This window comes from Beta vulgaris, chromosome 7 (assembly GCF_026745355.1).
Source record: "Beta vulgaris subsp. vulgaris cultivar EL10 chromosome 7, EL10.2, whole genome shotgun sequence".
NCBI classification, from domain to species: domain Eukaryota; kingdom Viridiplantae; phylum Streptophyta; class Magnoliopsida; order Caryophyllales; family Amaranthaceae; genus Beta; species Beta vulgaris.
Genome location: NC_079208.1, coordinates 49,026,891 through 49,041,599, shown reverse-complemented (window position 1 = coordinate 49,041,599; position 14,709 = coordinate 49,026,891). Strand labels below are relative to the sequence as shown.

The 14,709-nt window shown below is 39.5% G+C and overlaps 1 protein-coding gene across 1 annotated transcript; it reads right to left on the bottom strand.

Annotated features, from left to right (window-relative positions):
- Positions 1-6: 6 nt before the first annotated feature.
- LOC104908678 (hypothetical protein) lies at positions 7-13,529 on the bottom strand (the record flags this gene model as incomplete). Its single annotated transcript, XM_048648398.2, has 10 exons — positions 13,095-13,529; positions 12,885-12,940; positions 6,128-6,165; positions 5,686-5,776; positions 4,870-4,975; positions 4,700-4,770; positions 3,099-3,168; positions 1,583-1,645; positions 200-271; positions 7-111 (listed from the first exon to the last, which is right to left on the bottom strand). Coding segments are annotated over exons 1-10 (798 nt in total), but the record flags the coding sequence as incomplete, so codon positions are not given.
- Positions 13,530-14,709: the final 1,180 nt, after the last annotated feature.

The following is a 14,709-nucleotide window of genomic DNA, read 5'->3' as shown; positions in this document are numbered from 1 at the left end:
CATAAAGACCTTTGCTGAACTTTTGTATGCTGCAGCACTTCCTTCATAATCTTGGAGCTCGTACTTTATCTCCCCCAGCAGGCGAAAGACATCTGGGTCACTTGGTTTCTCCTGAGGAATCGGAATTCAGAAATACCAACTTCAAATAGTCTAAATAATTAAAAGAAATTCTGTGAGTATGTCAATTTAACGAACAAACCTTTGTCAAGTCCTCAAGATAAGTAACAGCCCGAACATAATCTCCGAGTTCTGTTAATGTCACTGCAGCACCCTGCACGATGACTCTATAGTTTATAACAGCAGTTGTCAGATGTTCCTTTAGGCTGAAACGCAAAAGTAATTTTGAAAATATCAAGACACCATGGCTGTAGAGGCTTATCACCAATAAGAGCACTAGATCTTGTGCTCAATACATATTTTCATTACTAAGAGTCCCACATTTTGTCCATTACTGGCATTAGAAGGATGGTGCCAATCATACCATATGCTGTAAAGATAAAGGCAGAAATTCCCAACAAAACTTCACATAAAAAAGGTAAAACTTCAGGCAGAAAGCCAAACATTTTATTAGGTTAGAATTATGTGCTGCAATAATTCGAACGAGAAGGACTGCATATGGTTGCTGGTTAAAACAAATATAAAAAAGAAAAGGAAAAAAAGGACATTGTATGACACTGTACATTAGCAGTTTCACAAAAGAAGGGGTCAAGCATAAAAGCTGTAACTGAATTAAGAAAAATCTCAAATAGATTGACTCTGTAGTGATGCAGAATAAGCATAAAAGCAGAGATTTTAGTTCTCACTATTTTCCTTAAGTTTCATGGCAGTCTCCAAAATCTCCTTGTTGGAAGTATTAAACAATGACCTCATTTCTCGAAAGTCGAGATGAACAAACTCTACCTCCCATATCCCCACTTTCATTATCCAAGTTGAGCTACATAATTCTCATACCGATAGACAGCCATCATCCTAGAATTATCAATATTGGCGGACAAGAGTTCCAAAGTCCAAAGCCAGTCAAGATGTCCTATCTCCTATCTCAAAACGCTAATGATAATATTTGGTTTCAATTTATGCTTCATCGAGAATGATCTATACATTCAATTTTCAAGTATAAAGTTGAGCGTCACAATAATTTGGAATTTTCATAGGAATCTCGATCTCAACCTAATGATTAAAAAAACAAAAGTAGGCAACAAAGAATAGTTACAATTTGGAAACAAAAAGCAAACTCAAAAGGAAACAAAAGAACAATGAGTATGCAACAGCCAACAAGTAAAAATTATCCTACATAGAACCGTCCATTCTAGAACAAAGCCACAAATAGCCTGTTAATGTTGTCAAATAACAATTCTCAAGAGAATCCAATAATTTTTTGGAGATGTGACAGCTGGATACATCAAACCAAGCACAAAGAATAAAATGGTAGGATTATTAAACAAGAGTGTTCAATGAAAGAAAATAATATCCCAACTCAACAATGATACCCATGTTAAGAGTAACAAGTTTAAAAGGAATATCAAGCATATCACCAAGTAATGTAAATTTTTTTGTGGATCGAATTAAAGAAATAATCACTCACTTCAAGAGCAACTGGATCTTTAGGTGAGGAGCTCAGGGTTGCCTCATATTGCTGAAGTCTGGCCTGTTAAAAACAAAAACAAACCCTTGTTAAGAGGAAGAGAACTAAATAAGTTTTTCCAGTCCAGAATTACTTAAAGAAGGTTTTTCTGGAATATTTCAAATCGTCAATTGTTTCACAACGTGGGCAGAAGAATTCCATGACAAGATAATTAAAACCCGTAGGCTGCAAGCATCAAAATATTCCATGGTTTCCTCACACATTATATACGCACCATGACTTCAGGATTCCCATGGCAGTTAAGCAGACTGAATGGACGACATATAAAGGTTCTATCCCATTTCTTATTCTCTATAATATGAGACCACAAGGGTAGACCACTAAGTAAGCTTTTCATGACTATAGTTTTTTTTCTTTTCTCCAATATTCACTTTTTCACCTCCGTCTTCGCCAAGTTATCTCTTACCAAGCTGTGTAATTAAAAGTCACACTGGTGCTGTCAAAGGCATATATAGATGCCTCCTTAGAGTATCAAGCAACTTTGTCCTTTCTTCACTGTTCCATTATACCATATGATGCTTAAGTGCACCAGAACAGAAATTCATATCTTTAGCTATGCCTTTTAAATTTCTCCGATGTTCCATCTTTCACTCCATATTATACAGAGCTGTTCACGTACCTCACATATTGGCGATAAAAGAATCATCACAAAAAGGAGACTTTATCGGTTAACAACCTCAACACAAGCTTTTGCAGGGCTTTCTACTACTTTTTTAACTTTAAAGTGTCATTTACTGATTCTACAGCGCAAATAGCCCCATACAGTTCCGTACCATGCAAGCCTGTGACATATAAACCTTGGCCCTCACGGCCCGTTTGGTAGTCGTTAATAAATTGCGGTAATGGGAATGAATTTTAACTTTTTCAGTGTAATTTTATTCGGGAAGCACCCTTAAAATCTCCATGGGGAGGCATTTTTTCTCCATGGGCAAGCAATCTCAACCCTAAACTTGTGTTTTTGTCTCCAAGGGGAAGCAATTTTCATTACCACTCATTACCACCTACAAGGTGGTATTGGATGGGAATGAAAATTCAAGAAGGAAAGTGGACACTTTAGGATAAATTAGCATTACCATGGGTATGGACAATGATATTTTTCACAAATTTACACACAAATTCATTCCCATTACCACCATTTATGACCAACTATCAAACGGGCCGTCAGGGTCTACAAACACCTTTGGCAAGTAACATACATGAATGTTTAAGTTCCCAGTAGCTATGCCTTTGGATTTCACTTTCACTTGCAATACTTATGTAAGTCTCAAGGCCAGCCCTGGATTAGAGACAGCAACTCGTGTAAATGAAAACCAAAATAGATCTAAGCCACTTGAAGCCATAACATCCACAATTTGGTCCACATGCCCAAGAAATTTCAACATATGACTAGTTGGCTCATGGCCTTACAGTATTTAACTTGATGTCAACAAGGGACAGCATGCTACCAGCAGTATACCTGAAGAACTGCTGTCTCTTCTTTGGACAACTTTTTACTGACTGCTCCACTGTCTTCAGTGGAAGTTATGCTGCAAAATCAAATGACAAGCCAAAGAAAATACCAAGAAGATTAGAAAAATGTATATAACAAAATACATTACTAATAACATTGGAATGCCTGTGTCATGGGAGGGAAACTATTAACAACTACCAGCACCACAACGGGAGGGAGGACCTTCAAAAAGTGGCTTGCGAAAGCAAAAAATAGCTAACCTTAATATCTCCACAAAAAGTTTTTCAAAGTCTTTTTTTTTTTTTGAGGGGTAAAGGTGGTGTACATATCACTCCATGGATAAATAGTCCATTAAAACATAAGGGGCAACCTCCACCGGTTTCAAAGTTTTATTTTATGCATCTTTTAGTATCTCAAATATAGAAAGGAGAAGTTTGACACTCCCACAGAAAAATTCCACTATCAAAGCATGAAAACTACGGTCAATAAGGGACTAGTCAGAGTCTCTAAACACAGGCAACAATGAGGCCAGGAAAAAGAAAAAGAGAAACCAGCATAGCAATTCAAACATAAAAAGCAGAATAAAGGTAAGGCATAAAACACTTTTGCGGAGCTTGAAAATCCCTTCCTGGCAATATATTCTTTATCAGGATAACTAGTTTTGACTCACAATCATCAATAAACTTCACAAATACTCAATATAAATTTCAGGCTCTATTATGCACCTAGATTCAAAGTACTAACATATGATCATATCACAAGATTACAGAGACAACATTCACTCCCTCAAACCTTGCGAGCAATGATTTTATGATACAGAGCCAAAGATCCTACTTCTACAATTGGTAGGTCACCGGGTTATTCAAATAAGTCGAATTTCATACTCTGGCATTATGTCACCTTATCCAATAAACTCCAAGATAGGCTGAAGTGCACATACGTAACAATTAATAGATCAGACAAGTCGAAAATATTTGACCAATAGGAAAGGGTGTTTTTGTGGAATTTGGAAGTGAATGTGGTTCCTATACACGAAGTAACACTTGGAATAAAGTTGTGTATAGTCAATTCAACTTCCTACCTCCACCCAAGGGAAATGTGACCTAGAACTGAACTGAAGCTTTTTGAATAGCTGAGCAGAAAGAATTATAACGAGGTTGTTTTCTTAACATGCAAATAGACAGATATGTAAATACCTTTTGACATACACATATGTATCCACTCAAAAATAATGAACATACAAAAGCCTAAGGGCTAAGCATCACTACTGTAAAACCATTTGAGGTCCAGTATCACTTCTTGAGAAAATCCAAAAGAAAGGATGAGCACATAAAGAAAATCAGTCCTGAATAACATATAATGATATAATAAGCATCCTCTGATTATAAGACTTTTTTCTGTACAATAGAATATACTGAAACATGTGAATGTGAATTTACAGAGAGGAAAACCAATTCTCAACCCCTGATAAGAGAAGAATTTTATCGGTGCTCAGAAGGTTTAGCTTAAACATCTCTGAGACAAAAAACAAGAAAGAGTATAGAGTAGAGACCTGGACAAAGAATATTTTACATAAACAAGAACAAATCTCAATGATGCTAGAGTACCTTCCAGATGGTAGAAAATCTCCCAAGGCAAAAACAAGGCCAAAGACCACAACAGCAATTCCAACTCCAATCTACCACATCAAATTTCATTCAGAACAAAAGCATAGCACGAATCACGAGAACTCCACCGATGCTCTAAAAAATGCCTGAGATTACTTTCAGACTCAAACCTTAGTCCCAAGCCCAATCGTGTTCTGCTTTGGCTCAATTGGTGCATCATAGTCAATTGCCCGGAACTCTAACTTCGTCTCTGGTTTCTTCTTTTCACGAGCTGACCTGATGCAATACATTAGAAGATACAATTAAGATTCTTCCATGTGAAATAAAGGAAATGGCCGGGGGTAGGTATGGAGCTCAGCTGTAGAAACAAAGTAGAGAGAAATATTACAAAAAAAAGCGCACATGTAAATAAATTTGGGACACTAAAAAGGATAGTGGCAATTAATTTGGGACGTAGGGATACTAGGGAGTAATTGGAAAGTTGGACATAAATTATCCCAAGCATGGATGGCTGACAAAAACAATCATAACACAAGAATCGGAGTGCTGCATTTCACGCTACAAGGTGGTGTGCTGGTGTGCGCAAGAGTTCAATTGTCAGAAAGGTAGAAGTTAACTCTTAAGTACTGATTTATCTTTGTCCAATGGCCCATAGCTAGCATTATTTACATCAGAGTATCCTTTAAAAGAAAATTTCAGGCAATTATATCAAGAATGTGTATAAGCCACGCCATGGTAAATTGGTAACTAGGAACTCCAGAAACCTTATTATTGAATGAACCACTAGCTGAGGAATGAAGATAGGACATTTTACATTTTCATGAAGTTCCAGTGTCCATGTTTCTATTCATTTAAAGCAAAGACCATTGCCCCTAAGATCATAGAAATGAAGAAAGGGAGCCTAATATTTCCCATCGAGAATTCTTTTTGAGCCCTTAAAATTAGATGCTTCCAACAACTAAAGTGAAAACACCACAAGGTTGTACCTTTTGACAGCTAGAAGCTTTTCCTCAAACAGCAGATCCGCAGAAGTCTGCTTATACTTTTTGTCAGGCCTCGAACTCACTCCAGGCGCTTCTACAAAATTACCCCAATAAACTAAATGAAGATAAGGAACAAAAAAGGAACATGGCAAGCAAGTCTCCTGTGTAGAAAAATGGCTAAATAAACTTCTCCAAGGAAATTATTTTAAGCATATAATATGTCTATTAAAATGAAGTTTTTAAGACATCCGTATCCATAGGATGATCAAACAGGAAAGAAAAATAATCTGAGACAAATAATTTTAAGACTATTCAGGATGCAGACATCATAAATGTAATATTACTTTTAAAAAAACATCTTGCATCTCTAAGGTAAGATTTCTTGTTCTGGAATAGGAAAATGTAGTATCTACCAAAATAAGTAGAGGGGGGAAAGACCACTTACGATTAGGCATAGAGCTAGATTTCTTACTCGCTGACTTGCTGCACCAAGCAACATAAGAAAAGATTAGAAAATGCTATGAATTATTAACAAATCCCTTTACATAGTTTATTAGAAAATTTGACTACAGATTTTTGGGTGACAATTTGACAAGAGACAAAAACAACATGGAGGGTTCACAATCAAATAAAATAAACCTTAAGAAATCATTTATTCTGTGTCTGAACAAATCAACTTCCTTCAAATTCTTATGCAAATGACCAACCCTTGAAAGATCTTATATCGCATAATGTGACTCATCTTGTATCCCATAAATCATAATCTATAATTACTTTAAGTTAGCAACATATGCAAAGCAAAATGAGTTGCGAAATGATCAGATAACACACAAGTTGGAAAATATGATCCCAACCCCATATCCCTAGCCCCCAGGTACATATGACACTATGGTGACACTACAAATTGAAAATGAGAGACATAAAACTCCTGAATTTTTTCCATGAATAATGCAAAAGTGGGTTTTAATTCCAGAAATATGCCAAAAAAAAAAAAAATATCCCTGCGTACCGTCCACGTAGGAGTTAGGACGGCGCGCGAGAAACTGTCTTTTTTTGTTTTTGCCCACGTAACCGCTACTTTAAGTAGCGGTTTATACACATAAACCGCTATCTCAAGTAGCGGTTTATATATATAAACCGCTACCCTGGGTAGCGGTTTACGTGGGCAAAATGTTGCAAGCACATATCAAACTCTGGCATATGTAAACCGCTATTACGAATAGCGGTTTATGTACAAAAAAACCGCGATCATTGTTGCTTCCCTATAACTGGCCAAAATGCCAGAAACATTAAAAAAAAAAGCTCTCACCAACCTGCAATTCCAACACCAAATTCCATCCAACAACACCAAGTTTATGCACACATCAATCACCAAACACCAAGTTCATCCACATTCAAATTTATCCAAGAATTTTTTATTACGAAGTTAGATTAAGAAAATATGTCAATCACAGACAAAGTTTAAAATGTAGCATAGTGTTAACTAACTATACCAACAATAAATGAAAGTGTTAAGACCCCCTCTTCTTCTTTTGTGAAGTCTAGATAAACTAGGTGTGGTCTCACTAGACTCTGCAATGGCATCAAGAGAAGATGGAGTAGTGGCAAAACGTTGTCGGTAGGTCCTCTGACAGACTGGAGGCGAAAGCAAAGGTGTTGTGGTAGATGTATGGCCAGGAGACATAGAAGATGTAGAAGTCGGTGTATGTGCAGCAGAAGTAGGCACGCCCTGTAAGATGTGGTCATGTCCAGCTCTCAGCCAACAACATCAATACACTGTCCCCTCATGGTCTGTAATGTGTGTACACACAACAGGCGCCTCATATCTGGAGGCAATGACTCAGCAGCCTCTAGTACAGTGTTACACCTATGGGCAACATCAGATAAAGTATGTGCCTGGATAGAAAGAAAAATACATATTATATAGTCGGATAAATAAATAAAAGTATAACTACAAATCATGGCACTTACCAGTACTATATCTGCATAGACAGAATAATGTGTAGAAGGAAGTCGCCTCAATGGATCCGTCATGCGTAACCTCGTGATGCGACGATACCATATCATATACTCCTCAATGGCATGAGTACGACCATTAAACGGAGTATCCTGAACAACACGTCTCTCGCGCTCATCCCATTGCGCTATGTAAGGTCGATGTCTAAGCGGATAATTCTTATTCTTCGACCTCCGATCTATGTTATGAAGGGCTGTGCTCGTATCTCGAATCCAAACTGGCGCATAACTCGATCAAGAAAATGAAACTCTACAATGTCGAAACAAATAAGTGGAGCCAATGTGCGTCATACATGTCGATCAGCTCGACATATAGCAGGTAACAACTCCAGTCTCACATCAGTATATGGCTGCTAAGTCATCTACAAAGAAAGAAGCTTGCAAATAATAGACATGTGAGAGATGTCTACCAATGTATATAAGTTAGGCATGTGAAACCCTATGTACCTGCTCGTCCGTATGATGGTCAAGTGCATCCCTGTAGTAAGAAAGCCCAGTTGCTAAGTGGGACCTAATGAGGTGTACCCGAAACCAACTGAAAAGAAATACACATTAATATCCTTGAGAAAAATGAAACTAAATAATGTCAACAAATGTGAGACACTGCACATTACCTGACAGCTAAGGGGTCGACCCCAGAACATGCTGGGAGCCTAAAATGGGAACGCCATCGTCAAACTGTGGAGGTGGGTCCCGCAACCTCGAAATCCGAGGTCTGTCGATGGGTATGTGCTCCCGTGCCCAAAGCTGTAACAACACAGGTCCACCTAACTCCCTCGCACCCCTCTGTGATGCCCGACATAGCTGTCGATACAAGTATGCAATGGTCGTACTACCCCAGTTATATGTCTCTGCTACGTCGAGATCTGCCAAAAGTGGAAGATAAAGCACCTGGACTGTATCTCCACTCTTGTCAGCAAAAAGAATGGACCCCATGAAGACAAGAATATAAGCCCGTGCGAATCGCTGTACTGTCACCCCATCAGCATCGTTCGGCAACAAGAAAAAATAAAGCCGAAACCATGTCAACCTCAAAGACGAACCCTGATCGTTCTTAGGTGTGGTGAGCCAAATCCCTAACAACTCGTGTACTACTGCGGCCGAATTACCCTCGCCGCCATCAGTATCAGGTGGCTCGTGCACTCTGAGTCCAAGGATAACAACGACATCTTCTAAAGTAATCGTCGCCTCCCAGACAGTCAAATGAAAGGTATGTGTCTCCTGCCTCCATTGCTCCACTAATGCCGTCAGAAGTGGTCGATCAATCTCCAAACCTCCCCCTACCAAACGATGTATGCCGAGAAAATCAGCACGCTCAACATACTGAAGAACCTCCTAGTCGTCATTGTCTAATTTTTATTAAAATTCATAGATTTATATTATTATCATAGTCTTCATTGTGTTACTAACCTTTTTGTGTTTTTTTTTTTTTTGTTCTTAGGTTTGATGGCGCAATCCATCTTTCCCGACCCCACTGATCACAGCATTCTCACCCTCCCGTACAAGCATCGGAGTGAGGATGCCTGGAGGGGAGTAGCGGACACGGTATTATCGTGTCAGTTGCATCATCATAATCTCACTCGTGACTGGGAGGTTCACAATACAGTTCTTTGGTATGTTGAGCGTGCTGGTTTTCTCGGCATACATCGTTTGGTAGGGGGAAGTTTGGAGATTGATCGACCACTTCTGACGGCATTAGTGGAGCGATGGAAACAAGAGACACATACCTATCATTTGACTGTCGGGGAGGCGACGATTACTTTAGAAGATGTCGTTGTTATCCTTGGACTCAAAGTGCACGGGCCACCTGTTACTGATGGCGGCGAGGGTAATTCGGCCGCAGTAGTACACGAGTTGTTAGGGATTTGGCCCACCACACCTAAGAACGATCAGGGTTCCTCTTTGAGGTTGACATGGCTTCGGCTTCATTTTTTCTTGTTGCCGAACGATGCTGATGAGGTGACAGTACAGCGATTCGCACGGGCTTATATTCTTGTCTTCATGGGGTCCATTCTTTTTGCTGACAAGAGTGGAGATACAGTCTAGATGATTTATCTTCCACTTTTGGCAGATCTCGACGTAGCAGGGACATATAGCTGGGGTAGTGCGACCCTTGCATACTTGTATCGACAGCTATGTCGGGCATCACAGAGGGGTACGAGGGAGTTAGGTGGACCTTTGTTATTGTTACAGCTTTGGGCACGGGAGCACATACACATCGGCAGACTCATATTTCGAGTTTGCAGGACCCACCTCCACAGTTTAACGATGGTGTTCCTATTTTAGGCTCCCAGCATCTTCCAGGTTGACCCCTAGGCTTTCAGATAATATGCAGTTTCTCACATTTGTTGACATTATTTAGTTTTATTTTTCTCAATGATATTAATTTTTATTTCTTTTCAGTTGGTTTTGATTACACCTCACTAGGTCCTACTTAGCAACTGGGCTTTCTTACTACAGGGATGCACTTGACCATCACACAAACGAGCAGGTACATAGGGTCTCACATGCCTAACTTATATACATTGGTAGACATCTCTCACATGTCTAATATTTGCAAGATTCTTTCTTTGTAGATGACTTGGCAGCCATATACTGATGCGAGACTGAAGTTGTTACCTGCTATATGTCGAGTTGATCGACATGTATGGCGCACATTGGCTCCACTTATTTGTTTCGACATTGTGGAGTTTCATTTTCCTGATCGAGCTATGCGCCAGTTTGGATTCGAGCAGTGATACTAGCACAGCCTTTCATGGCATAGATCGGAGGTCGATGAACAAGAATTATTCGCTCAGACATCGACCTTACATAGCGCAGTGGGATGAGCGCGAGAAACGTGTTGTTCATGGTACTCCGTTTAGTGGTCGTACTCATGTCATTGAGGAGTATATGATATGGTATCGTCGCATCACAAGGTTACGCATGACGGATCCATTGAGGCGATCTCCTTCTACACATTATCAGCATGCGTCTGCAGATATAGTACTGTTAAGTGCCATGATTTGTAGTTATACTTTTATTTATTTATCCGACTATATAATATGTGTTTTTCTTTCTATGCAGGCACAGACTTTATCTAATGGTGCTCATAGGTGCAACACTGTACTAGAGGCTGCTGAGTCATTGCCTCCAGATATGAGGCGCCAGTTGTTTGCACACACATTACAAACCATGAGGGGACAGTGTATTGATGTTGTTGGTCGAGAGCTGGACATGACCACATCTTACAGGGCGTGCCTACTTCTGCTGCACATACACCGACTTCTACATCTTTTATGTCTGCTAGTCATACATCTACCACGACACCTTTGCTTTCGCCTCCAGTCTGTCAGAGGACCTACCGACAACGTTCTGCCACCACTCCATCTTCTCTTGATGCCATTGCAGAGTCTAGTGAGACCACACCTAGTTCATCTAGACCTTCACAAAAGAAGAAGAGGGGGTCTTAACACTTTCAGTTATTGTTTGTATAGTTAGTTAACACTATGCTACATTTTAAACTTTGTTTGTGATTGACATATTTTCTTAATCTAACTTCGTTATTTAAGAAATTCTTGGATAAATTTGAATGTGGATGAACTTGGTGTTTGGTGATTGATGTGTGCATAAACTTAGTGTTGTTGGATGGAATTTGGTGTCGGAATTGCAGGTTGGAGAGCTTTTTTTTTTAATGTTTTTGGCATTTTGGCCAGTTATGGGGAAGCACTGATCGGGGTTTTTTTGTACATAAACCGCTATTCGTAATAGCGGTTTACATATGCCAGAGTTTGATATGTGCTTGCAACATTTGCCAAGTAAATATGTGTATAAACCGCTACTGTGAGTGGCGGTTTACGTGGGCCAAAACAAAAACAAAAAAAAAAACAGTTTCTCCCGTGCCGTCCTACGTGGACGGTACGCAGGGAATTGTTTTATTTTTGGGCATATTTCTGGAATTAAAACCCACTTTTGCATTATTCAAGGAAAAAATTCCTAATAATTACCATGAAAATCCACCACTTTAATCTCACGTTCACTACAGTAGGTCCCACCACATTAGTATCGAATCAAGTAGGGGTGTTAATGACCCAGGGTGGCTCGCAAACTATTCGAACTCAGCTCGGTCAAAGTTCGGTCGAAGCTCGGCTCGTGAGGGCTCGATTCGAGTTCGAGATCGGCTCGAGACGTTAATGAGCCGAGCATGAACTACCTTAAGCTCGGCTCGAAAGCTCGTGAACAGGCTCGATACTTTTTTAATTATAAAAAATATTCCATTAATGTTTAATTCAAGATAAAATTAAAAACACTACAAGGTTAAAATAACTAGAAAACACCAAAAAAAAAAACAACTTATAAAAGCAAAAAGAAAACTTTTAAAAAAAAGGCAAACAGCAAAAACTATCCCATATTCCACATCCCACATCGGTAGAATATAGTAAGGGTATGTGCTAAATGCTCTATAAAAGAAATTGTGATTGAGTAATCCCTTACAAGTTACAAGTTACAGCTGACCTTTTATATTTTTGGGTCATGCAGTTAACAAGTTAGATATTGGGCTTTAAATTATTAAACATTGCGCCTCATAAAATCTGACTTGGACTCGCTTCAGTTGAACTTAATTTTCGAGCTTTTCGAGCCTAACAAACTCGAGCCGAGCTATAAGTTTGGAACTCGAGCTCGAGCCGAGCCTAATATCTCAAGCTCGACGAGCTTCGAGCTCGAGCCGAGCCCTATTAAACATGTTTTTGAGCCGAGCCGAGCCTAGTTAAGTTCGGTCTCGGTTCGGCTTGTTAACACCCCTAGAATCAACTCTAGCCCGACCAAATATTAACTTTATGCCCCAATGGTGCATATAAAGGGGGATAGAGGTAGTACCAAGCAACAGAAAGAGCTTCATTGACCCCTATGCTAAATTGGCAACATTTGCCCGAGGAGTTTTTTGACTTTTTTCCAGTATAACTTTTCACAATTTCTTTACAATCTACAGCACATAAATATTAACTCTTTTGAGAGGAAAGTACCAGCAGGCAGCAACATAGATGCACACAGATCATTCATGCATTGAACAAATTTTTGACCCAACTCAAAATCACAATAATATACATCATGCTCTGAGTATTATTTAAAATTCCACCATAAATAATCAACCAAAAGCCAACAAAGCTTAAATTTCCTCATTGAAAAGAACAGAAAAAAAATATCACCTTTCTTGTGGAATAATGTCCTTTCCCTTTTGCTGTTTTGAGCTCCATTTTTTCGTCTGAAAAAATTAAACACCCAACTTAATCAAAAGTATAAATGGTATAAAAAAAATCCCAAATATAGCAACCATAACTACAAAACTCAACCACCCATAATCAAATATATATAACTCAGCAATAAATAAATAAAAAATGAAAAGCAATATGATTTACATTAGTATCGTCTTGAGAGCCAAATCCACGAGGAGTATCAGAACATCGAACTTGAAATGAGGAATAATTGAAGCGTTTGATTAAAAAAGTATGCGAATAATTTAATGGGGTTGCTGCAACCCACATTATTATTTTTTGGGGTGCTTTAAATTTCAATTCTTGTCAAGATTTTGGGTGTTACTCCTTTGATTATGTATTGTTCTTTTCATCAACAAATCAGAAAGAAAATTCCCAGGAACTAGAAGTAGGAGTAATTCAGAAATAACGGATAAAATGAAGGGAAAAAAACGTGGGGAAGGCAAGTTGCTAATGGTACTCCGATTAAGCAAGAGTAGTTGCTAGTAACTGGGAAGAGAAATAGAGGATAGGGAAGGAAGCCGTTTGCAGTGAAAGTTGCTGATTTGGGTTTTGGCGTTGACAATAATCGACCCCCGAAAATTTTCCATTTTAATTAAGAAAATTTATTTGCAATAATCTTTTATATACAACTTTTTACCTAAAACAACACTTAAAAAAAAGAAATATTAAATTTTAATAATCCAACTTTTAACTGAAGTTTGGTTCATATAGTGGTATGAGTTTAGAATGAGGGATGAAACCAAGGTGGAATAGGTTTGGAACTTGATACCTCATACCATATGTTTGGTTTCATTTGGGAATGACTTTTTCTTCTATTTAATTCTACAGGTTGGTATCAGCCAAATCCACATCCCCCTTGGGTTTCTAAACCCCATACCTGTTCAGGTATGGGTTTTAAATCTATCAATTTATCAACGGTTTTTTCACCAGGCACCCCTGTGGTTTTTCAAAATTCATGCGGTACCGTACCCCTAATTTTAAAAAAATGCACCAAGTACCCCCTATTATTTCAATAAAATTCACGAAATACCCTTAATGACTAACGGCGTCAAGTTTTCGTTAGTCATTAACCCTAATTAACCCTTCTAACCTTAATAAAATCCTAATTAGCCCTAATTAACTAACTAAACCCTAAATTCTAATCCTAACCCCCCCAACTTCAAACCTTAACCTAACCTTAACCCCCCAAACTTCAAACCCTAACCCCACCACCACCCAACAACCACCACCCCACCACCACCTTCCCTCCCCCCAACCCCGTAGCCCCGCAGTAGACCCCACCCCCTCTGCCCTCCCCCGTAGCACACCTTTCCCCTTTCCCCCAACCCCGTAACCCCTCACCTCGCAGCCCCCTCCGCCAACAGCCTCACATCAATGCCGCATACGCGTTCTTGTCCCCCTTTCTGGGTTGTCGGGCCTGCCGGTGGTTTCTCTCTCTCCTCACCAATATGCATCATCCTACCTCACCGGTTTCTCATGTGTTCTTCCTCCTATATTGTTGTTTCTCTCTCTCCACTCGCTGAGCCGCTGTTGTTGCTACACCCTTGTTGGTCTACGCGTAATCAGTGGGGGTTGGCGAGGAGAGAGAAGGTAGATGGAGGGGGTTGCAGGGGTGGGGAAATCGAAAGGGAAGGGGGGTTGCAAGGGTGTGGAAATCGACGGGGGAGGGGTTGCAGGGGTAGGGAAATTGACGTGGTAGGGGGTGCGGAGGGTGGGTAAATTGGCGTGGTAGTGGGTTGCGGGGGGTGGAGGCGAG